Source organism: Geotrypetes seraphini, chromosome 2 (genome assembly GCF_902459505.1).
Source record: "Geotrypetes seraphini chromosome 2, aGeoSer1.1, whole genome shotgun sequence".
NCBI classification, from domain to species: domain Eukaryota; kingdom Metazoa; phylum Chordata; class Amphibia; order Gymnophiona; family Dermophiidae; genus Geotrypetes; species Geotrypetes seraphini.
In genome coordinates, this window is record NC_047085.1 from 263,984,514 (window position 1) to 264,009,655 (window position 25,142).

General features: G+C 42.0%; 1 protein-coding gene across 7 annotated transcripts in view; it reads left to right on the forward strand.

Moving 5' to 3' along the window:
- PLA2G6 (phospholipase A2 group VI) overlaps positions 1-25,142 on the forward strand; it is a 150,669-nt gene continuing 125,527 nt past the window's right edge. For 5 of the 7 annotated variants that reach the window (XM_033929520.1, XM_033929525.1, XM_033929524.1 and 2 more), the window contains exons 1-3: positions 160-545; positions 9,709-9,928; positions 19,454-19,669. In XM_033929520.1, coding sequence (XP_033785411.1) covers positions 9,720-9,928; positions 19,454-19,669 — 425 coding nt within the window. In that variant the 5' untranslated portion in view covers positions 160-545; positions 9,709-9,719. Of the gene's footprint in view, positions 90-159; positions 546-9,285; positions 9,392-9,708; positions 9,929-19,453; positions 19,670-25,142 lie in introns of those variants that run through there. The other 2 variants (XM_033929521.1, XM_033929522.1) reach the window with 2 other exon arrangements.

Sequence of the window (25,142 nt, forward strand, 5' to 3'; positions counted from 1 at the left end):
TGGATTGCAACGAGAGGAAGTTATTGGAGCCCCACAATGAGGCTTGAAATTCACGGAGAGACAGCCGGAAGAGCACTGGTTGAGTAAAGGTATTGGGACGTGTATAATATCACCCCCCCCCAAAAAAAACAAACAAACCAAAAACCAACCCAAAACAAAACAGCAGAAACTCTAAGAAAATTTCCCACAATTCCATAACCACAAACACCAAAAATTCCCGTCGTCGGCCTTGAAAGCTACCTCAGTTTGGCTCGAAAACCGCCCAAATGGCAACACTGGATTCCGGAGAATTTTTTCCTCTCCATTGAGCGGCCGGGTTAGCCCTTTTGGTAAAACCCGCCTCCTGACCTGCAGTTGGGAGGAGCACGCCTGCTTTAGCGTGGAAGCGCCACAGGGTGGACGGGACGCGGGTAAGAGGAACCAGGAGCAAGGTAGAGAGGAAGAGTTACCAGAGGAGGACAGTGTCCCGCGCGCGCGCCAGAATACATGTGACGTCATCGGCCTGTTTGTGGACCGAGGTTGCCCTACTCCTGCCATAGAGCTAGGTGGGTACTTGATGCAGTAGCACTTAAAAGATAGTGATTAGCCCAAGGTGTTTATTTATTTTTTTTCCCCAATTATCTTTATTAACAATTGCAAAGGAACAAACAACCCGGAGCAGAATTGACCCTCTTGCTCTTTTGGTTCTTAGTCTGTTACTTTGACCCTTAAGTCATTTCCTCTGCTATAATGTAATATGAGGCAAATAGGCATATGCAACTACACACCAGACTTCATTGTCTGTAACAAAATCTTGTATTTCTTCTCCATACTGTATATAATTGAACTGTCAAGTTACCTAGTCCCAGGAGTGAAATCTTTAGGCCAGTTCTGATTTTTAACTGGCATCTCAAAACAGTATTTATAGTCCTTGATTTTGTGCATTGAAATCAATGCTATCCTAAAATCTCACCCTTATAAGTGGTGAATATCTTGGCAAAAGAGGTGCAATTTTTTAAAAGAAGTCTTCTGTGTTTATCCCCTCAGCCTTCCAGAAAAATTATTTATACTGGTAGGTAACAGGAATGAAGAGGGCACCTAACAGCCATTTTCCCCTACCTATGGTAGCCTCTTGCTTTGTACTAGTGGCCAAGTACAGGAAGAATAAAAGCAGGAAACCTTGTCAAAATTAGGGTTTCTAATGGACTTTCCCACCAAAATTAAAATTCATAACCAACAGACTTCCCTGTTCTCAATCAGGTTGCCCCAACAAACTTTCCCACCAAAAAATTTAAATTTCTTTACTCACAGACTGCCTTGTTCTCAATCAGGTCCGTGAGCCCACTATATATAAATATATAAATAAATACATATTGCAGACCCTGAAGAAAGCCACAGCATGATGGCTGAAACGTTGGTTCTTTCTACACAGACGCAGCAAGACCTGGAAACCTGCTACAATCATTTAGCATTTCAATTTCCAACTTACCTGTTTGCAGTTTGATTTCTATTTTCTTATTTCTTGCTCTCTGTTTTTAATTTTTTCTTGACCTTATTTTTCTATGTGTCTTAATTTATTTTCCGTTTCAGTTCTTTTGAACAGGTATCTTAATGTGTTTTTCTTTTATCTTTTTTCCCTTTTTGTCTTATTTTCCTTTTCTCCTTTCCTTCTCTCATTTCTCATGTTTTCTCAGTTTCTTATTATTTGCCTCCTTCATTATTTCCCTAGATTTTGTCCCCTCTTCCCAATTCTGTCCCTTTTCACTCCTGTTTATCTCTTCTGCTCTTATCCCTGGGCCCCTCCTCCTCCTTCCATCATGAGGCCTTCTTCATTCATCCTCGGTCTGATTCTCAGTATTTTTTGCTCTACTTTCCCATTTTTCTTAGCTTCCATATTTCTTTCCTTCATAACAATCACTTCTGCTTTCATAGCTTTTTATCTTTTAGCACTCTCATATTCCTCTCCTGCATTTTCATTTCTTATCTTTGCTTCCATTCCACTCCCTTGTTCTATTTGTCCATTTCTCCTTTGGTTTTCTTCCCCTCCCCGGTGCTGTTCCTCATGGCTCTCCTCCTTCCCCTGTACAAACTTATTTTTAATCAGTGTGTGGCCCTATTTCCTTCATCTGCAGCTGGGAAGACTCATTCCATATCCCTCCCCCCCCCCCCCCCCCAAGGAACATTCTTCCTAGCCACAGACTCCAGTGCAGCCTGAAGTTCTCTCAGTATTTCTCCTGCAATGCTTAGTGTAACTTCAATTTTTTGAATGGGCTTCAACCTTGCAGCGTGACCCGTCCTGATCCAGTGGATATTGCAACTTAAATCATAGTATTGGCCAGACACATAGAAAGTTGAATCTATTGGAAACAGTCACTGTGGCCCTGGATCTTCCCCTCTATGGAAAGGCATTGCCCATGATTCATAGACAATTGTTGCCTGAGCCATGACTTGGGAGCAAGTGCTAGGAGAAAAGGGACAATTTCTTCCTCCCCGCCCCTTTTCTGGATTACTTACTCTATCCTTGCTCATGGTACACACACACAGGAATGGATGAGCCTGAGTACATGCCCAGATCCTCATTGGGTGGATGAGAGTTTTCAGCTCTTGGGCGAGAGAACAGAAGTTGGACTTCTGCCCTTTGTGGGAGACTTGGAAGATCTGCAAACTGTTAACATGGGCCAACCAGCATGTACCCAAACAGTGTAAGATGAGGCCAGTGTGAACACACATAGTGTAATTTTCAGGCACAATGACTGTTTAATCGAGATTTATTTATGTTCTGCTTTTCCCTGATGCTCAAAGTGGCCCACAACAATAAATTACAGATGCTGCTGGGATAATAGGGCAGCACAGGCTCAGAGGGAGGACCTCTGGCAAAGCACTAGCTAGCAGTGCTTGGTGCTTTCTACCATAGATTCTGAGATCTGTGTTGGAGCTCAAGAAGGATTGCCTGCATGAAGTAAACACATCTTTCCAATGAGTGAGCGTCCCTGGAGATGTCAGCTGCTCAATAGGCATGAGTTAGCATTTTTGAAAGGAAATAGCATGGGGCCAGCCTTGTGAAACTGAGTGAATAATGAACACAAACAGAATTTTTGGCTTGAAAAGTGTGATAGTGTAAGGGGATAGACTCACTGACTTTTTTGTGCATCTCAAAATATGTTCAGCACATTATGTCCTGCCACCAGTCAGATTATGCTTTACATTCCAGTTTTTCTCACTCAGAACATTCCACATTATTAACGGTCCAGAACTAGAATTTTCTAATCTTGTTATAAATGGGAGAGAATGCAGTAAGGGAACTTTATTTTATACAAAATTGCTCAAATACTTGTGTTTCTACTGTTTGTTGTATGTATATTTGGTTTATAAGTAATGAGTATGCTAAACATTTGTTGTATTTTTAATTGTTTCTATAGAATGTGTTTTAAAGCAAGAAAATTGATAAAACAAATGGCCTAAGACCGCTTCAATCAGAGACTGATTTTACATAAATAACGAGTGCATCATTAAAAGAAAAAGAATGCAGTCAGTTTGTTCTAAGGAGGACATTGAGGGGCTCATAATCAAAATGGAAATAGTCTAAAAACCGGCCTAAATCGGCACTTGGACGATCTGTAAGACAAATCATCCAAGTGCCGATAACCGAACCAGGTTTTAGTCATATCTCAAAATGACTTAGGCCTTTTCAGTGTTACTGTACACCCAGAGCTAAAAGGGGTGTTTTAGGAGGAGTGGTGAGGGCGGGATCTGGGCGGGACGTGGGCCAGCCTAGACTTACGGCCTCTTTTACAAAGCTGTGCTAGCGGCTGCCGCGTGGCAACAGCCCCAAAGCCCTTTAAATCACTATGGGCTTTGGGGCCTTTAGTGCAGTGCGCCTTTGTAAAAGAGGCCTTTAGTCATACTGCAAGTATAACCGAAAGTGTAACAAGACTGCCTAGATGGAAATTTAGTGTTGTGACTTAGGCCATGTAAAACCAGGTCTAAGTGCCCAGAAGGTATCCAAGTGAGCAGATAACCACTGTAGACACAAAGTACAGATCCCCACACACTTCCCCAGTGATCACTGACCCCTCTTCCTCCACCTCCAAAAATAACAGAATAAAAATTTACAAATCTGCCTCCAGAACATCAGCACCTGGCATAGGAAAGCCTAGTAGAGCAGCAAAGAGGTGGCTTAAGTAGTCTGGGGGGTGGGCTAGTGACCCATAGAGGGGAGGATCCAGACCCATAAGCTGCTATAACAGTGGTCTCAAACTCAAACCCTTAGCAGGGTCACATTTTGGATTTGTAGGTACTTGGAGGGCCTCAGAAAAAATAGATAATGTCTTATTAAAGAAATGACAATTTTGCATGAGGTAAAACTCTTTATAGTTTATAAATCTTTCCTTTTGGCTAAGTCTTAATAATAATATTTTCATTTATAGTTAAAGAGATATATGATAAAGAAACTGTTTTATTTTTCGTTTGTGATTAGGATAAACATGCCGAGCTCCTCAAAATAGTACCTGGCGAGTTTGAGACCACTGTACTATAACCACTGCATTCATGGTGAAACATGTGCACCCCCCAAAACCTACTGTACTGCCATATAGGTGCCACCTGCAGCCATAAGGGCTATTGAGGTTGCAGACAGGTGGGTCTAGTAGGTTTTGGGGGGCTCACCATGACCTATAAGGGAGTTTTGGTGATATGTTTATATGGCACACTTTTTGTAACATTCGCAGCAGTGCCCTGTAAGGTGCCTCACTACTCTGTTGCCATGTCTGGGTGTCCAGTCCATCACTTTGCTGACCCCTCCCACGTCCAAAAGGTCTTGTTCTAGGCGTTTTTGACTTGGATGACTTTTTGGACGAGAATGGGGTATAAAGATAGACGACTTAGCGGTCTGGACGATCAAACGGCTGGACATATACTTAAACAATTTTTGGAAAAGAAAAAAATGTTGGCTGTATTATTTGAGAATGGACTTTTTATACTGCCGACTTTGGATGACTAGCGACTTAGGCCCAAAACGGACTTAGACGTTTCCTTTGATTATGCCCCTCAGGCTTTCTGTATTAACTTTCTGTTTCCATTTAATATCTGATGTGCTGCTGTTACTTCTTTGGTAGCAGAGGTTCTGCATTTTGTGCTGGGAAAAATTAAACTACAAATCACAGAGGGACTGTCATTCTAAACATAGCAAGAAAAGAGGGAGATGGGGAGAGTGTGACAACAGACCAATATAATAAAGTGCCTGAGGCTTAGCACAGAGCTTAGCATGGGTCTGCACAGTTATGGCTGCTCTGTAAGAGAGGAATTAGTGCACAAAGATTCAGATAGACTTCAGCACATCAAAACATTTCAGTGAAATGAAAGAAAGCTTGTTTAAATCCAGTGGTTATAAAGGTATTAGCAGTGAAACCCAGATGCTGAGAAGAACACCAAGCACAGGTTTTACTAATGCTAGGGCTTTAACACAGGATCTAAAGGGGAGTAGAGTTAGCTTGTTCTTCCTTGGCTAGCATTAGTGAAGATTTCATGTCTGGGTTTTTTTTTTCTCTTCTGTGCGAGTATGAAGGATCAGCATTTTTTTCTTGCTTTGTTAAAGGGGATGGTCCAAAATGTCTAATGGAAGTTCTAGTCTTGAACTTTCCATGTCACAGTATTCTCTGGATATATACAGATATATATATGTCTCCTTCCTTCTTCAGGTGTGACTTCAGGCTGAAGTCTTGAAGTCTGTGGAGTCTTCAAAGCTCAGACATGGGGGAAGCCACTTTTTTCCCTGGGATTGGTAGCATGGAATGTGGCTACTATATGTGTTTCTGCCAGGTACTTGTGACCTGGATTTGCCACTGTGGAAACAGGATGCTGGACTAAATGGACCATTGGTATGTCCCAGTATGGCTATTCTTATGTTCTTATATGGAGCAAAAGATTTTCTGTTGTTGCTCTTGTAAAAAGGTATCTCATCCTACAAAGATTGTAGCCCACATAGAAATAATTCATTATGGCATAAAACTTCTGAACCAAATTAATGCCACATGACAGCTATTGCATTTGCTTAAAATTGAGTGTGAGTAGAGGGAGGGGAAAAGCATAGTTGATACAAAACAGATGCATCCAAATCCTGGATTAAGTCTATAGGTAGGAGGTGTTAGGTTTTTTCACAGTTTTCCTATCCTGCCTGCAGAGACACCAAAGGGTGGTTGGTATAACAACAATAGTCCCGGTTTACTAAGCCAACAACAACATGAATAGTCTCTGGAGCAAAAGACACATGCTGCATGGAAACTGTTATAAAAACAGCTATTTGTTATCATCCAGCCCCTCCTTTCACTGGTAGATTCTGGAGCACTAGAAGGAGATATTTCTTCACAAAAAGATTAGTGAATACCTCAGAAACACTGTCACTATGCAGGAAAAGATTTTGGCACCTTAACTGGGCGTACATTATTGGTAAAAAAAAAAACCCCAAAAAAACACAAAACCCCTCCCTCCAAAATACAGGTTATTAGATTTGAAAGGGAATGAAAATATCAGTCTGATGCAACTGTATCTTGAAGTACTGTGTGCAATTCTGGTTATCTTATCTCAGGAAAAAAAAGATTGCAGAATTAGAAATGGTAGGGAGAAGGGCAATCAGAATGTTAAAGTGATGGAATGACTAATATAGGGAAAGGCTGGAAAGATAAGAGAAGAAATGGCTGAAAGGATCTATAATAGAGACCTATAAGATCCTGAGTAGGGAGGTAAATGTGAATAGGGAACAGTTGTTTACTCTTGACAATGATCCACACAGACATAAACTGAGTCCTCTTGGGATGGGCACTAAAATGATGGGTTGGGTGAGGAACTGGTTAAGTGGAAAATGACAGAGGGTAGTGGTCAGTGGAGATTGCTCTGAGGAAAGGGATGTTACCAGTGGCCCAAGGTTCTGTTCTTTTTAACATTTTTATATGTGATATTGCTGAAGGGCTGTCAGGTAAGATTTGCCTCTGCAGATTATACCAAAATCTGCAATAGGGTAGATGGATGTTGTGAATAACATGAAGAAAGACCTAGCAAAGCTTGAAGAATGGTCTGAAATTTGGCAGCTAAAATTTAATGCTATGAAATGCATTTGGGCTGCAAAAACCCAAAGGAATGGTACAGTTTAGGGGGTGAAGAACTTATGTGCACCACAGAAGAGTGGGACTTGGGTATGATTGTATGTGATGATCTTAAGGTGGCCAAACAGGTTGAAGAGGTGATGGTGAAAGCTAGAAGGATGCTAGGGTGCATTGGAAGAGGTATGGCCAGAAGGAAAAGGAGGTATTGATGCCCCTGTATAAGACTCTGGTGCATGGTCTTCGTGATCAATCGCTGCTTGGCTGGCCCAGACATTCTCTCCGACGTCAGAATTGATGTCGGGGGAAGGCTTGTGGGCCAGGAAAACCTGGACATGTCTTCTTTTTAGAGGACTGTCTGGATGATTTTTTAAAAATGGGGAGTCTGTTCAGGTTTAGCCAGCTCTCCTGCATCCTTCACGTACCTCCTGACCGCTGTACCAGCCAGCAGCAGCCATCAGCCTGCTATGGAAACTGCCTCTCTGTAAGTTTCGCCTACGTGGGAACAGGAAGTTGCTTCAGAAAAGTTTCTTCAGGGCAGGCCTGCGGTAGCAGGCTCACATTGTTGCCTCTACTGGCTGTTCAAAAATTCAATGCAGCAGCCAGGGAGGAGGTAGGTGGGAGAGTCAGGAGCTGGAGAGAGAGGTTGTGCGATCCTGTTGGGGGGGGGATTGGAAGGAGAGAGAGACAGAGAAGCACCTCACTGGGATCCAGGGTTCTGGTGTCTCCTGGTTTTCTTCCTATCTCTCTCATCGTACCTTCAGCGTATGTTAACGGTGAATCCTCCTCCACCGCCATCCCACTGTCTATTGGTGTAACTCAAGGCTCTGTCCTGGGCCCTCTCTTTTCCATATATACCCACTCTCTTGGTACACTGATCTTCTCTCATGGTTTTCAATATCACCTCTATGGTAATGACTCCAGATCTACCTCTCTACACAAGATATCTCTACAGGAGTTCAGGCCCGTATTTCAGCCTGCCTGTCTGACATTGCCTCTTGGATGTCTCACCGCCATCTCAAACTGAATATGGCTAAAACTGAACTCCTTATCTTTCCACCTAAACTCATCTCCCCCCTCTCTCACCGTTCTCTATTTCTGTGGATAATACTATCCTCCTCCCTGTCTTGTCAGCTTGCAAACTTGGGGTGATCTTTGACTCCTCACTCTCCTTCTCTGCTCAGATCCAACAAACCGCCAAATCCTGTCACTTCCTCCTTTATAATATTACCAAAATCTGTCCTCTTCTTTCTGAACACACTACTGAAACCCTTGTCTATGCTCTCATCACCTTGCGCTTAGACTACTGCATTGTACTTCTCTCAGGCCTCCCGCGTACCCATCTCTCACCTGTTCAATCCGTTCAAAATTCTGCTGCACGACTCATAGAGCCGCTATTCTCACATTAGCCCTCTCCTCAAGTCTCTTCATTGGCTCCCCATCCATTTTCAAATACAGTTTAAACTCCTCTTGCTGACTTACAAATGCATTCACTCTGAAGCCCCCCAATATCTCTCTTCACTTATCTCCCCCTATGCTCCTCTCCGTGATCTCTGTACATCGGGCAAGCCCCTCTTATCTGTGCCCTTCTCTTCTACTGCCAACTCCAGACTCCATCCCTCTTTCTTGCAGCACCCGAATGCCTGGAACAGGCTGCCTGAATCAATACATGCTCCATCCCTAGCAGTATTCAAATCTAAGCTAAAAGCCCACTTTTTAAAAACTGCTTTCAACTCTTAACTCCCACTCGCTGTTGTCAGATACCTATACTCACTGTATCATTTTCTCTACCATAATCTCCCTAACCCTGAAATGTCCTGACTAAATTAGATTGTAAGCTCAGGGACTGTCTATTGTATGTTAAAATGTACATCGCTGTGTATGCCTTTCAGCACTATAGAAATAATAAATAGTAGTAGTAGTAGTGTGGGGGGGATGGGGAGAGGGGCAGATTAATCTGGTTCTTTGGTTACATGTGTGCAGTGTTTCATTGTGCAACACACCTGTCAAGGATTCTGAATGACTGGCTTTGAGATGTACTGTACCCAAGTGGCTTGAGTGGGTTCTGGTTATAGGTGAAGGTGAGCTGTTGCACTTGGCTTCAGGACTGCTCATTTAAAAGTACAGCCAGACATGTTGGTAGCTGGCAGTTAATAAACATCGCTAATTCAGGCAAGGCGCAGCTCCTAACCAGACCTTTTCATTGTTCAAGCCATTCCATCTTCAGAGGAAGGGGGTGTGATTTACAAGCAAAACTAGAAGGCTAAGAGAAAGGAAAGTGAAACCCGATGGACTTGGTTCAAGCACTCTGTAAGCAGGTAGGGAAGTCATTGTCCAGAGTTTCTGATCTCGGCTCTGTACACTGCTAGAATTTGTTTATTTTTCTGTTTTGCCAAATGATTGTTAGTCTGGAAAAGGCAGTACAGAGGTTTTCTGCAGCACTGTTACAATGGCTTTTATGGTAGCCTCAATTTGAAGGACAGTTAATCACATTTTGTAATAAGTAGTACTGGTAACAGAGAGGGGCAAATGTTGGTTTCCCTTGGCTCAAGAACTGCTGCTGTCATACTGCATGAGAGATGAATGGATGAGGAAGTGTGGCCTGAATTTGCTTTTTCTTTCCTCCTCTCTGCAGAAAGTCCAGAGATGAATCTATTTGGACGTCTGGTGAACACACTGAGTGGTGTGACCAACCTGCTGTCGAATCCGTACCGCGTGCGGGAAGTCTCGCTTTCAGAATATACCTCATGCCTTCAGGTGAGACAGGATGGCCGGATGATACTGTATCAGAATAATTCATCTCGCTCCTGGGACTGTTTACTGGTGACCCCACAGATGCCACAGAATGCCTTCCGGTGAGTTGCTCTCTTCTGTTTTATATGAGAGGAGGGGCATATGGAGGAGGATTTACTAAAATTTATAGACGAAGGTTTAGGGCAGGGGTGGGCAACTCCGGTCCTCAAGGGCCGGAATCCAGTCGGGTTTTCATGATTTCCCCAATGAATATGCATTGAAAGCAGTGCATGCAAATAGATCTTGTGCATATTCATTGGGGAAATCCTGAAAACCCGATTGGATTCCAGCCCTTGAGGACCAGAGTTGCCCACCCCTGGTTTAGTACTGGTTTTGACTGAGGTAGAAGTATAAAACAGGAAGAACAAAACTACAATGGCAAAATAAATTCTTCCTCATCTGAGACTTTCAGCCAGTTGTTATTGTATGCTGCCCTTTGCAATTGTTTCCTCTGCTCCTGAATCATCTTAGCACCTGCTCCCTGGAATTCATTCAAGTTTGCTAGTCTTATTAAATTTTATGGTCTGCTTTTTTCCATCACTGTCTTTCTGCTTTGTACTGTATGCGATATGGTAAACTTTCTGTAAACACACTGGACAGTAAGGAATCAATATGAATTTTCCCTCCTGATACAAAGGGGTTTCCCCAGCTACTGAAGATGCCAATGCACCTCAGCCTGGTAAGAGCAGTAGCCCATACTATTGAGGTTATATTTCAACAGAACATGAAACAGGTGACCTTTGCAGCAAAATAGACGCTCTTTCAAATGACATAAAAAAGGGAAAAAGCTAAGATATTTGCACCCCAAAAATAGCAAAACTTTGCATAAAAAAGTGACTTCACATCTTTGCTTCCAGTTGGCTGTAAAACCTTATTGTACAAATCTTAGAGGTATATCATAGCCTCTGAATCGCTCCATGGTTGGATCTCACCATGAGTATTGTATTCAATTCTAGTTGCCATATCTCAAAAAAGATATAGCAGAATTAGAAAAGGCTCAAAGAAGAGCAACCAATATTATAAATGGCATAGGTGCCAGCTCTGTAGGTTCCCTATATGTCTATAGATCTGTGGCAGCAAGCTCCATGCTGCAGAGCTGCAAGAAAACTTAGGAAGGAAGAATTTTCTGTGTCCTAGTTCCTGCTCCCCCCCCCCAAAGTCTGTCCAACAGAATACAGGGGAGGAAGGAGTTGCTGTAGCCTAGTAGCTTCCAATGGGGAAGGCAAGTGTAGCAGATTGACACTGACAAAAGGAACAGGCAGATTCAGATAACTTTATTGGCATGACAAGGAAGAGGTGAAGTTAAAAAGAGAGGTAGTGGGAGATGAAAGAAGGGGTAAAGGGAATGGAAAAGGGTCACTGATTAGAATTCCTGAGAAGAATTCAGAGAGAGCATGAGCTATGCGGGGAAGGTTTTTGGCAGAAGAATATTTGATCTGGAAGACCGGAAGAGCAGGCAGACACAAACATCAGACTGAAGAGGAGCTGAAAGAGATGGCGAGTAGCTGTGTGTATTGTTACCAGATGTCTGGGAAAACCCAGACATGTCCTCTTTTTAGAGAACTGTCTGGGTTCCTGGATGGACTTTCCAAAACCTGGCAGTTTGTCTGGGTTTTGGAAAGCCACGATCTCCGGCCATGTCTGAAGAGCCATCAGTAAGCATGCGCTGCTGTCCCTGGATAACAACTGTTACGGTAAGTAACTGTGCTTTCACGTCCCATCCCCGCAAGTTCTTTTCCTGTCTCTGCCCTATTCCTGCAAGCTCTGTCCTCATCTGCACAAGCCTCAAACACTTCAAAATCATAAGTGTTCGAGTTTTGTGTGGTTAAAGCTGAGCTTACAGGAATGGGACGGGACAGGGAAATTGAGTTCTTCTGGGAATAGGGAAAAATTTGTCCCCGTCTCATTCTCTAGAATATAATTGATTACCTGCTGCATCCACCAGTGTGTGATAAATCTTAGGAGATATGAGGGCTAGGTGATCCTAGCCTGCAGTAGAGGGATACTGACGAAGGCAGAGTGAGAGAGAACCTAATGTGGGAGGAAATAGTAGGGGACAAGGCAAGTCAGGTCAGGAGGAAGTAGAGAGCAGTGAAGTAAGAATGGGAAAGTAGAGTAAGTACGGGGCACTAAACATTCTATCCCAAAACTGGCTCACTACCTATTGCTTGCTGACTCACCGACAGCCAACGCTAGAAACTTTTAAGATCTAACTTGTTTTATTGTCTTTCTACCTAAAGTTTTAACCTGATTTTCTGTGTTTTTTTTAAAATACTGATTCAAGTTTTATTTTAACTTGTTTAAATTTCACTTACTTCAAAACAGTTAGTACCATTATTATTTATCTTAAATTTCCATGTCTGTCTGTATTTTATTTTCTGTGTTTGACCTTTCCATGACTATTTCCTCCTACTCTTTCTAAATTCTCTATTCATTATTTATTAAGTTTGTAGTTTACCTTGTTTTTTTTTTTTTTTTTCTAATGATTGTCCATTTCAATTTTATCCACCACCGGTAGTTCAGTCTCCTTTAAATCTCCCTGCTTTGCGGCGCACGCCAAAGGAGCGCACCTAAGGAGCAGGTCCTGCTCCTTTATGCGCTCCTTCATGCAGCTCCTTTATGCCTCATTTCACTTTCTCAATAAAGTCTCCACTATCAACATATTTCTCCTTACTTCTATTCTACTTATAACACTACTCTTAATAGCTAACCTTTCTACCTTTCATCCACTACCTTACACCACATTACAACATTCTCTCTCTATCTCTCAACCTACTAACAACAAAATAATGTCCTCAATTACCACCATTTGGGGCCGCCGACCTCTTAAGAAAATCCCCTATTCTACTGAAATACGGACTAGATCGTACACCATCATCCCAATTTGTCCCTTTCTTACCTCTCTTAATACCCCACCTCATTCTTTTTCTAAACTAAACATTGGTTTAGTGAACGTACGATCCCTAAAAAACAAACATCACCTCATTTATGACACTATCATCCAACACAAACTCCAAATCCTATGCCTCACTGAAATCTGGTTAGCTCAAGGAGAAGAAGCCTATTTAACTCAAGCATGCCCCCCCAATTTCAAGTCTATCTTTCAACCTCGCTTGAATAAAAAAGGAGGTGGAATAGTTGTTATTTACCATACTTCTATTCCCCTCCAGCCTAATTCTTCTAACTTCTCTGCCACCTCCCCGGTTGAAATTCTTCCATTTTCCATTAAACTCATACACACTTTTAATTTTCTTCTAATCTATCTTCCCCCTCCAGTCAACAAGACCTCTCTCTCAACTCTTATCTCTACTATTTCAGAATTCAATATTAATTATCCAGATTCCGTTATCCTTGGAGACTTCAACATTCATTTTAACTTGCCCAGTCATCACAATACTTCTGAACTCTTAACTCTGATCTCCGACCTTTCTTTAACTCCTCTTTTTTCTTTGCCAACCCACACGGCTGGCAACACAATAGATATGATTTTCAGTCCCATATCTACTTCCCACTTATTTCAAAATATCCAATTCCATCCCGTACCATGGTCAGATCACCTACTTATTAATTGGCAACTAGACTTGCCTTTAACTTCAAGAATTATTCAAAATAAAAATAAAAAAGATACATACACAATCCGTAATACTAATAAAATCACTCTTACAACCATCCAGAACCATTTCAATCTAAACCTCACTGACTTTTCTTCTCTCTCTCTTGACGATCAAACCTCCAGCTGGTACACTTCCACAAAATTCCTACTAGATTCCCTAGCACCTCAACATGAAAAAAAAAAGAAATGTACTTCAAACTTAACACATAAAAAACAACCCTGGTACAACGAAAATCTTACTATCTTACGCAGACAACTTCGCTCTATAGAGCACAAATGGCGAAAAACCAACCTTCCTAATTTCCTATTGCTTTATAGAGAAAAATCCTCTTACTATAAAAAAGCAATTCAACAAGCAAAAAAGGAATACTATGCCAAACTTATTATTTCCACTCAAAATTCTTCAACACTTTTCAGTCTCGCTCAATCTTTATCAAAATATTCTACTAAAAAACTACCCATAACTACTACTCCCACTGCATCAGAACTAATAAACTTCTTCGACAATAAAATTAAGAATATCAGAACACATTTCGGAACACTTCCATCCTCTTTCTCCCCCCATATCACCAATGACTCTACCACTTTATCATTCAGTACCTTTTCTACATTCACAATGCCCTCACTAGCAAACTTACAACTAATATTGAATTCTCTAAATACTACTAACACTCCTCTTGAAAGCATTCCCCCTTTTTTTCTCAAAAAATTCTTTTCTTTTTTTGGTCCATATCTCTGGGAAATGATATCTAAATCATTTTCCAACTGTTCTGTCCCTTTGACATGGAAAACTGCTCTTGTTTTTCCAAAAATTAAACATCACAATCTTGATCCCTCTCTCCCAACAAACTACCGTCCAATAGCAAATCTTCCTTTAATATCTAAACTAACTGAAAAAATCATACACACACAACTGTCAGAATTCATTGAAAAAACCTTTGTTTACATCCCTGTCAAACAGGCTTCCGCTCATCACATTCAACAGAACTATCTCTGCTAGGCCTTATTACAACCATACACTACTATCATGATCACCAAAAATCTGTCCTTATCTCACTCGACCTATCTGCTGCTTTTGACACCATTGACCATTCGCTTCTCCTAAACAGACTTAAAGAGTGCGATATCACAGGAACGGCACTATCTTGGTTTTCATCTTACTTTCAAGAACGCAGCTTCAAAGTCTTTGCTAGAAATGAAACCTCACCCTCAATATCATTAACGTATGGGGTTCCGCAAGGTTCCATCCTTTCCCCTTTACTATTCAATATCTTTCTATCTCCCCTCTTAACCCTTGCACAATCTATAGGATTTACGATCTTTGCCTATGCAGACGACATACAATTACTTCACCCAATCAATATTTCCAAAACGTCAGACATAAAAGATATAAACAATAAACTGGACTCCATAAGCGATTGGCTACATTCTAATAAGCTTTCTCTTAACATAGATAAATCTCGCGGTCTTCTATTCTCAATCAAAAATCCTGAACTTCTACCAGACAAAATTTCTATCAAATCTATCCCAATTCAAATGGAGACAAAAATCAAACTCTTAGGAGTTACCATTGATAAAGATCTATCATTTCATGATCATATTAGTTCGGTAGTTAAAACATGTTTCTATAAACTACGCATAATTTGTTCATTGACCTCAATTCTAGAAACCGAATCCATCAAAATTCTTATTCACTCTCTAATAATCTCTCACCTAGATTACTGTAATTCCCTACTCAACGGCCTCCCACAAAAAGAAATTCGCCGCCTTCAACTTATACAAAACACAGCAATAAAACTAATTTTTAACCTAGGTAAATATGATCATGTTATGCCAGCCTTGAAAGAAGCTCACTGGTTACCCGTGACACACCGAATCACCTACAAAATCATCCTTTTGTCATTCAAAATAAAATCTTCTCATCTGCCGTCATATCTCCACAAACTTCTTATCCCTCAGTGCTCTACTCGAACTTTGAGATCTTCAAATCAAAATCTCTTATTGATTCCGTCTATAAAAGAATTTTATTACACACGCAAAATAAACTTTGCAGTAACTGCCCCGTCATTGTAGAACTCCCTTCCACAATCACTTCGTGACGAACAAAACCTTGACAGATTTAAGAAAAACTTAAAAACTTTTTTATTTCGAGATGCATTCTCTTCCACTTAATTTCTATCCTCTTAAATTCTTTTCTACCTAGTTTTGCTCTTTTATAAATATTCAATATATCTTATCCCCATCCAACATGTTTTTTCCCTAACCCCTCTTTCTCCTTTTCCTACTTACAATGTAACTTTACCCATCCATTCCCTCTCTCCTCACTGTCAAGTCTGTCTTGTTATTGTTTTTAATGTTCACTATACATTATTTAAATTATTTAATATTTTTGTTTTTTTTTTCCCAATTGTTTCTACTCTTTTCTGTCTATTTTTTTTAAATCTAATGTAAGCCGTCCAGATATTTGCTTGATGGTTGGTATATTAAAATCTAATAAACTTGAAACTTGAAACTTGAATTCAAAATTCATTGGGAGACAGAAGTGAGAGAAAAACAGAATATGAAAATAAGAAGAAGAGGAAAAAGACATTAAGGCAGGGAAAGACTGAGAAAGAAGTGGGGATAGCTTGAGAGAAAAGAAAGCATATGGTGTGCACAGGTTAGGTAGGGAAGAGGGAATATTGGGGACTGGTTGGGAAGTGAAGAATACAGATTTGTATATAGAGCAGGGTGGACTGAAGGCGTGGAGGGCTATTTTTGATAGGATATCTAAGCATCCAGTCAGAAACACAGAAATGTTCATTTCAGAAGCTGAACTTCTAGATGTTCAAAAGAAATTTTTTTTTCTCCCCCAAAAAATTGTCCATTTGACATCTAGGCTGACAGGATATCCAATCCTTAGGATGCCTAACTTTATACCCCATTTTCAACCACAGAAACATCCAAGTTAAAAATGTCCAAATCCAGACCGTTTGGACATGGAAGTGACCATCATTGTGATGGACTGGCCACACAGACATGCCAACAAAGCAGTAGAAAACCTTAAGAGGGCACTGCTGTGAACTTCACATAAAGAGTGCCAGAAGTACATCTCATCATACACCTCTTATAATTTGTGGTGAGCCTTCCAAAACTTCCCCAAACCCTACTAGACCCACCTGTCTACCACCCCAATATCCCTCATGGCTAAAGATGGTACCTATATGGCAGTAGAATAGGGTTTTGGTGGGTTTTAGTGGGCTCATACTTTCCACCATAAATGTAGTGGTTAGAGTTGCTTATGGGTCTGGGCCCTCCTCTCTATGGTTCACTAGCCCATTCACAATATTAAGATAAGAACATAAGAATAGCCTTATTGGGTTAGACCAATGGTCCATCAAACCCAGTAGCCAATCCAGGTCACTAGTACCTGGCCAAAACCCAAGGAATAGCAATATTCCATACTACCGATCCAGGGCAAGCAGTAGCTTCCCCCATGTCTTTCTCAATAACAGGCTATGGACTTTTCCTCCAGAACTTGTCCAAACCTTTCTTAAAACCAGATACTCTATCTGCTTTTACCACAACCTCTGGCAACACATTCCAAAGCTTAACTATTCTCCAAGTGAAAAAAAATTTCATCCTAGTGTTTTTAAAAGTATTTCCCTGTAACTTCATCAAGTGTCCGCTAGTCTTTGTAATTTTTGATGAAATGAAAAATCAATCCACTTGTACCCATTCTACTCCACTCAGGATTTTGTAGACTTCAATCATATCTCCCTGTGTGGTGCTCTACTAGGCTTTCCCATATCAAGTGCTGCTTTTCTAGAGACAGGTGTATACTCTTTCAGATGTTTGGTAGGGTTGGAAGGGTTTAGTGAGCAGTGGGGGAATGTTGGTGGGAGAGTCATACCTTAATGTATCCAGTGGTCATCTGTTCAGTTTGGATATCTTTGTGGCACTTAGATGCTTCTAATACAGGTCTAGCTCTGAATCTTTAAGTTCTGTACAGGACACCTTGGGACAGGTCCAATCAAGTTAAGCCTGCCCAAAACATACCTTCCAACATGCCTTCTGGAATTCTGGATGCACAGCAGGAGAAATGTCTCACGACGTCCAAGAAAGCACTTAGACTTTCCGACAGTTAGGACTTAGGTGGGTTTTTTTGGACGTCTTGGTTTTTTGATTATGAACCCCAAAGTGTGATGTAGATGGACTGGAAGTAAGATAGTAAACTGGCAATGAGTTGGGGCTGAAGAGTGGGAGAGAGTGGTGGGATTTGCAGTGTTATCTCTAGCATTTCTTTTAGCTACAAGTCCTCCTTAAGTGGCACCACCTGATGTGCTCTTCATTTAAGGACAGTCTGACCATTTGTGTTTACAACCCACCATGCTTTAATTTCTTTTATATGGACTTGGTAATTTGTGCCGAGTTGAGCTCCTCCAAGCATTTTGAAAAGTTGGTTTCTATGATAAAGGGGATGGAACTTCTCTCATATGAGGAAAGGCTAAATAAGTTAGGACTCTTCAACTTGGTAAAGAGACAGCTGAGTGGAGATGTGATTGAGGTCTACAAAATCCTGAGTGATGTAGAATAGGTAAAAGTGAATCGATGTTTCGTGGGTGTTTTTTTTTGTTTTTTTTTTAACCCTTTCAAATATTACAAAGACCAGGGGACACTCAATATAGGTATTATGGAAATACCTGTAAAAATAAATAGAGGAAATATTTTTTCACTCAACAAATAGTTAAGCTCTGAAAATTGTTGCCAGAGGATATGGTGACAGCAGTTATGCATTGCTGGGTTTAAAAAAGGTTTGGACAGGCTCTTGGAGGAAAAATCCATAGTCTGCTATTGAGACATGGGGGAAGCCACTGCTTGCCCTGGGATTGGTAGCATTGAATGTTGCTACTACGAGGGCTGTTCAAAAAGTATCAGACCTTTATTCATAAAAAATACTCTTATTCAGATACAACAATCTTATACTAATCTCCTTCAAAGTAGTCCCCTTGGGCTACCACACACTTCTTCCAACGGTTCTGCCACTGTCGGAAGCAGCACTGGAACGCCTCTTTTGAGATTGCTCTCAACTGGTCCATTCTGCATGATGTCTTCTCTTGACTAAAATATGGTCCCTTTCAGAGGCATTTTCAGCTTGGGCAAAAGCCAGAAGTCACACAGAGCCATGTCAGGGGAGTAGGGAGCCTGAGGAATTACAGATGTGTTGTGTTTGGCCAGGAAACTCCATATCAAATGTGAAGAATGGGCAGATACGTAATCGTGATGGAGTTGCCAATTGCCTGCTGCCCACAGGTCCGTCTGTTTGTGCCTCACAGTGTTACGAAGGTGACGCAGAACCTCTTGGTGATTTGACGATCCTGCATCACCAAGGTCCTCACTTGGTCAATGACGATCTCATTTCTGGATGTTGAGGGCCTACCAGAACGTGCTTCACTCTCCACTGATGTGTGACCATCTCTGAAGTGGTAGTACCACTCCTTTATCTGTATAGTGCCCATTGCTTCAACCCCGAAGACCTATTAAATCTTGCAGATTTTTTCCACTTGGGAATCGCCAAGCGTTACACAAAATTTAATGCAGTAGTGTTCAACTTTTTCTGTCATTTTGTAAAAAATGAAAATTGGATGGCGCTCACTTACACTTCCTCACTCATTGGCGGTCTGCCGGTGACTGACAGCTTCTGTAGGTGGGAAAAATTCAAGCATGGGTCGCCCACATATGTGCACCAAACCACGCCTCCCTAGCTTTATTTGTTTACGCAAGAAAAATTAAGGTGTGATACTTTCAGTTCAGCCCTTGTATTTGGATTTCTGCCAGGTACATGTGACCTGGATTGGCCACTGTAGAACAACATACAGGGCTAGATGAACCATTGGTCTGGCACAGTATGTCTAGTCCTATGTTCTTAGTGTGATTAGGAAAGGTTGTGCATCCTCTCTTTTTTTTTTAAACCAAAATTAACTTTCTCACCCAGGCTCTTCCAATTGAGCTCAGAACCTGACGCTGTTCAGCATTTCCTTGAATACTCTCAGAAGCTGCGGCCATTCTATGAATGCTCAAGAGAGGTATTGAAGACCGATGCTCTCCAGCAACTGACAGAGTGCCTTCGGAATCACCCCGCCTGGTCGCTGGCTCACGTTGCCGTGGAGATGGGCCTACGGGATAGCTTCAAGCATAACTATATCCTGAGGTAAAAAAACTTCCTTGTTTAGCGACAAAAAAAATGACTACATTGTCTTGTGTTTAAAAATCTGATTTTATCTCACTTTAATTTACTCCTTTACAAATAAGGACTATAATACTAACAAGATATGGTCTCCATTGGCGAATGTTTCCACTCATTCCTAAATAGTAGGCACATTTCATCTGGCATGAGTGTTATGTATAAGATTCACTCCCATTTGCTATAATAAGCTCTAATCCTTGAGTCTTCATGGACAATTTTTGCTCTTTGTTTAGTTTCAATATTCATGAATACTCTATGTTCCTTTGATGCATCCATATTGATGCTTGTCTCATATGTGCTGTAAAATCTCATTATACACTTTTGTATTACCTTTGTTAAAATTTCAATAACAAAATTAAAATAAAAACAAACTTTAATTTATAATTTAAAAAAAACCCCAAACCGTTTTATGTAGGTCTTCAGATTCTGGGGAAGCCTCTGGCTGGGTACTAATTGCAGGTGCTATTGCTTGGTGGTAGCACTAAGTTTGTTTCTCTGTTTATCAGGTGGGATTAAGGCACATTGTGATAGAGGAGCATAGAGAGCGAGGTGGTAGTCTTGAAAAATCTCTGGATTATTTGTGTATTTGTTAGATAAAAGTTATAGCTAGCGGCCTGCAATGTATTTGGCTTAAACCTTCAGCAAAAACAATTGGTAGCCAACAGAGAGGAGGTGATGATTCCTGTTAAATCTGCATGGCAACCTCGCCTCTTTCCCCACTGGCCAGTGCATTTTGTTAGCTCTGTGGCCCTACAACCATAAAAATAAATTTGTCCACATGCTACTCTTGTATATTGAGAGAGTTGAGGATTTGCTGGCATGATTAGCAGTGTGTATCGCTGTATTCTCAGAGCTGTTATGTGTATTGCAATATGCCTTAAGCCTAGAGACATCCATATATAGCTATAATGTTTGTCCTTAGCACAGGAAACATTTTCTCAGTGCCCCGTTTATTCTAAGTCACTTTTTTGCCAGTCAGCCCCCACCAAGGCATACCATGCTTCTCTCTCCATCTTTGTTCTGCGCACCTCTCGTATCCCCAAATTTTTCTCTTTGTCCTCATTTGAGGCAGGCTGAATTTTAGTTTGTTTTGGCTTTGGCACTGGAAGTGGCCCAAAATCCAGATTCAGCTGTGTTTAGGTTTCAGCCCAAAATGCTATGCATTTTTGGCTAAAATGGAAACTTTTCCTCCCCAAGCCTACCTTAGAAGTACTGGTGATCTAGTGGCCTTATCAGAGCAGGAGCGATACCCAGTTGCTCCTTTTTATGTTTGCTTCACAGTCAGAATGGTTTCTGTGACTTACTGTGGCAGCTTTGCTAGACTACTGCTGAAGGTTGTGACAGCCATTTTGAGACTGGAGTCAGCATGGGCAGAAGTGATTTTTGTGAATCCCCCCTGCCTGTGCCAGTTCCAATTTCAAGAAGCCTGTTGTGACCTTCCAAGGCAGTCACACAAGACTGACTTCACCCTAGTAGCCTAGCCATTTTGAATGCAGAGCCAGCATGGGCACCAATGACTGGAAGTCGCTTTTGCCCTGACGAGGCCACTAGATCACCAGAGCTTCTAAGGTAGGCCCGGAAGGCCCTACGGGAAGGTGGTAACTTTCAGTTGGTGCAGGGGCTGGTGGATGTTGTAGGGGAGAGGTGGAGCTGGGAGGCGCTATACCTCCTGGTTCTGGCTGAAACTGTGACAAATTTCAGCTAAAGATTTGGTTTTGATTGCACTCTTGTTCTCATCTTCACTTTCTATGATGCAGAAGGAGAGGTATGGCTGCATTCTAGAAGTCTGTACTGCCAGTCATATTTCTCTCAGATCTACTTACACTTCTCCCTCCGTATTTGCGGTTTTAGCAGCTGCGGTTTCAATTATTTGCAGTTTTTAGCTTGCTGGCTCCTCCCCCTAAATGACATCAGTTTGCATAGAGAAATCACTGATTCCAAGCGTTTACAGAGAAAATTGCTGATTCCCAGCACTTTCCTCGCCATGTTTTGCATCTCATTCAGGAGCAGGCCAGGTCTCCCACCATGTTATTCGTGGTTTCTCCATATTCACGATGATTTTTAATAGGAAAAGTTATTCGCGTTTTTTCTGTATTTGTGGTTTTGTTAATTCCCTATCGCAGCGAATATGGAGGGAGAAGTGTACATTCTTAAAATCATTTATGGGGTAGGTCTTGATGACATGGAATGAGTTCCTGAGTTAAGTGTTCCATTCTCTAGGTTAGCTGGTGCTGAGTATATTGCAGAGATACCAAAGCTCATGGCTCTGGGTTGGAGGGGGAGGAAGTTAATCACTTAAAGGTGACGCCTAAAGGGAAATTCCCTAACTAAGTGCCTGTGGTTAAGCGCCTCTTGCACATGTAAATATAGAGGAAATTAGCAGTTACGCATGTAAGCATCCTAAGCTCTATTCTGTAAGGGTGAGAATGAGTGCCATAGCGTGTAACTGTAACGGGGGGAGGAGGGAGGTCATGGACGTAGCATGGGTTCTGAGTTATTCATGCAACTTATGGAATACTAGAAGTTACACATGTTCCAGCTGCATTAACAATATATATAGCCTCAGTTGTATCTTCAATAATATCATATACTGTGATTGTCTTGGTTAGTTTCACATTAAGGACTAACACTCCATGATATAGTAGATATTCTTCAACTATGGTGCACACTCTCAAAGGAATTATAGTAAACACTCATGTCATAGTATAGCTAGATTGTATGGACCTTCAGACCACCATCAGGGTATAAACCACCGATTGTTTTTACTCTTCGTCGGTCCAACCTTTATTATTATTAATTTTTGTCAAAGTTTTTAATTGAATTTTTCTTAAAACAATCAGACTATCACTTAGCTTTAGCTTATAGTGATACAGTCCGGTCTTCACCTCTCCCGACATGCATGTTTCACACTAGAAAACTTTCTTCAGGGTTGAGGGAAACTATAATAAAATAACATAACAAAATGCCTTAAAATCTCATATTGATGAAGACAACCTAACACAACTACATGCCTCCTTCAATATTCCCCGCAAAGAAACTACTACCAAAGTTACTACAGAGCCTAAAAATTAAAAGTTCAAAGAATGCTTACCGATTATGGGAGCTAACTCAACGACATAACATGGCTGCGGTTTGTAATTACGGCAGCTAAATTCAGCTGGCCTAACGCACATCGCAGGACATAATAGCGGCCCAGCGCGCCGGACGTACGACATCGTCAAACACCAGTGCAAGGCTCAGCTACAGGACCAGAACATAGAACCGGCTCTCATAAAATTGATAACCATTCAATATCTTCATTGAGTCCTGCAGGAGCTAGGGCAGGGGTGTCCAATGTCGGTCCTCGAGGGCCGCAATCCAGTCGGGTTTTCAGGATTTCCCCAATGAATATGCATGAGATCTATTAGCATACAATGAAAGCAGTGCATGCAAATAGACCTCATGTATATTCATTGGGGAAATCCTGAAAATCCGACTGGACTGCGGCCCTCGAGGACCGACATTGGACACCCCTGAGCTAGGGACTTAAGTCTATATATCCATTTCTGTTCTTTATATGCTAATGCTTTCTGCATTAAAGCATCTGCATTTGCTCCAGGCTATGTCTGCTGTAACTTGGGCATGGTAATGTTAGGTGTGCTGATACCAGTATTCTACAATGATGCCAGAGCACCCAGGTACTGTTATACAATATGGTTTTATCACATGTTATTGGGGTGCCTAACTGGAGCTGTAATGTTATAGAAATATCCATCTATTAACCAGAGTCAGGATTATCCCAGGACAAGCAGGCAGCATATTCCCACATATGGGTGACGTCACCGACGGAGCCCCGCAGCGGACAGCCTCGAAAGCAAACTTGCTTGAAGATCTCGAACTTTCGAGTACTGCACCGCGCCTGCGCGCGTGCCTTCCCGCCCGAACTAGGGGGCACATCTCCTGAGAGGATCCTCAGTTCGTTTATTTCCGCGGAGACAAGAAGACACGTTTTCTTTCTCTGCAGCATTGCCTTCTCATCACCGCGGCTGTTTCTTTAATTTTAAAGTCGGTCGCTGTGTTTATCTTTATCTTTATTTTTCTCTTGATAAATATAAAAAAAAAATACTTTATTTTTTCTTTTTCTGTTCGGCCGTCGAGCTTTGGGCCTAGGCCTAGGCTCCTTCGTTCGACACGGACTTTATTTTTTCCATGTCCCGGCCTCTTACCGGGTTTAAACGTTGTCGACAGTGTAATCGGGTGATTTCGGTCACCGATCCCCACTGCCGTTGTTTACAGTGCCTGGGTTCTTCTCATTCCCCAGAAGATTGTCATCGCTGCTTTACCCTCACTCCACGAGCTTTTCGGCGGCGTTGTGCTCAATTTTTTCAACTTTTCGGTATGGAGCAATCTTCGGATCCGGCCTCGACCGTGGCGGCTGCCCCGGTCTCGAAGGCCTCGACTCCGACGACCTCGACACCTGTGGTCTCGAAGGCCTCGACCCAGACTCCGGCTGGAGTTTCGGTCTCGAAGGCCTCGACCTCTTCTACTTCGGTTGCCTCGAAGACGACGTCTTCCACGAAGTCTTCTACGGGGGGTAAGTCTCCGAGTTCCCTTTCAGGTGCCGTATCCAAGAAGCCACCAGAGTCCTCGGCGCGTCCACTTTCAAAGCGTACCTCCAAGATAAGGGAATACTCACCTTCGAGGTCGCCCTCTTCGGAGCGTACTGCTGCACATACGAGGTCAGAACCTTCTGTCTCGGTGCCGATGCTGGAGGACATGTTGAAATCTATCCTCACCACTCAGATTACCTCTTTAGTGGCTCAACTGGTCCCGTCCTCGACCTTGCCTCGGGCAGACCAGCCTGTTACTCAACCGGAGCTTCCAGTCTCCCGAAGCCGATCCCGCACACCGAAGAACATTTCTTCATCGGAGTCGTCTCCGGGCTCACCTCCTCCGAAGCATCGGTCGAAGCATTCAAGACCTGTTGCCTCCAAGCTTCGGAGGGAGTCTTCGACATTGGATACCGAGGCTTCTTTTTCTCGCTCTTCAAAGACGAAGCATGGATCTCGACATCGAGCCTCCACTCGAAGCCCTTCTCGATCCAGAACACCGTCGAAGCCAGTCCGTCGAGACAGTTCTCCACACACCTCGACTCATTCTATACCACGTACACCTGGTACTTCTCCATCCAGGAGTCTGAAAAGGAAACATTCTCTTACTCCACCTCACAGTGCAGCTTCTTCTGTCACTATGCGTCTGGGATCAGACCTTTCCACATACTCTAGAGAGGCTTCTCCATCCTATTCAGTTCAGCCTAAATCTCGCAGTGGCTCTCCTGAGGAATCATCTGACCCAAAATCAGTTTCTTTTGCCAAATTTATTTTTGACATGGGCCAAGCTCTCAAGCTAGACCTTCATTCAGACTCTAAATATACTCCTGAGTACTTAGCGGATATGG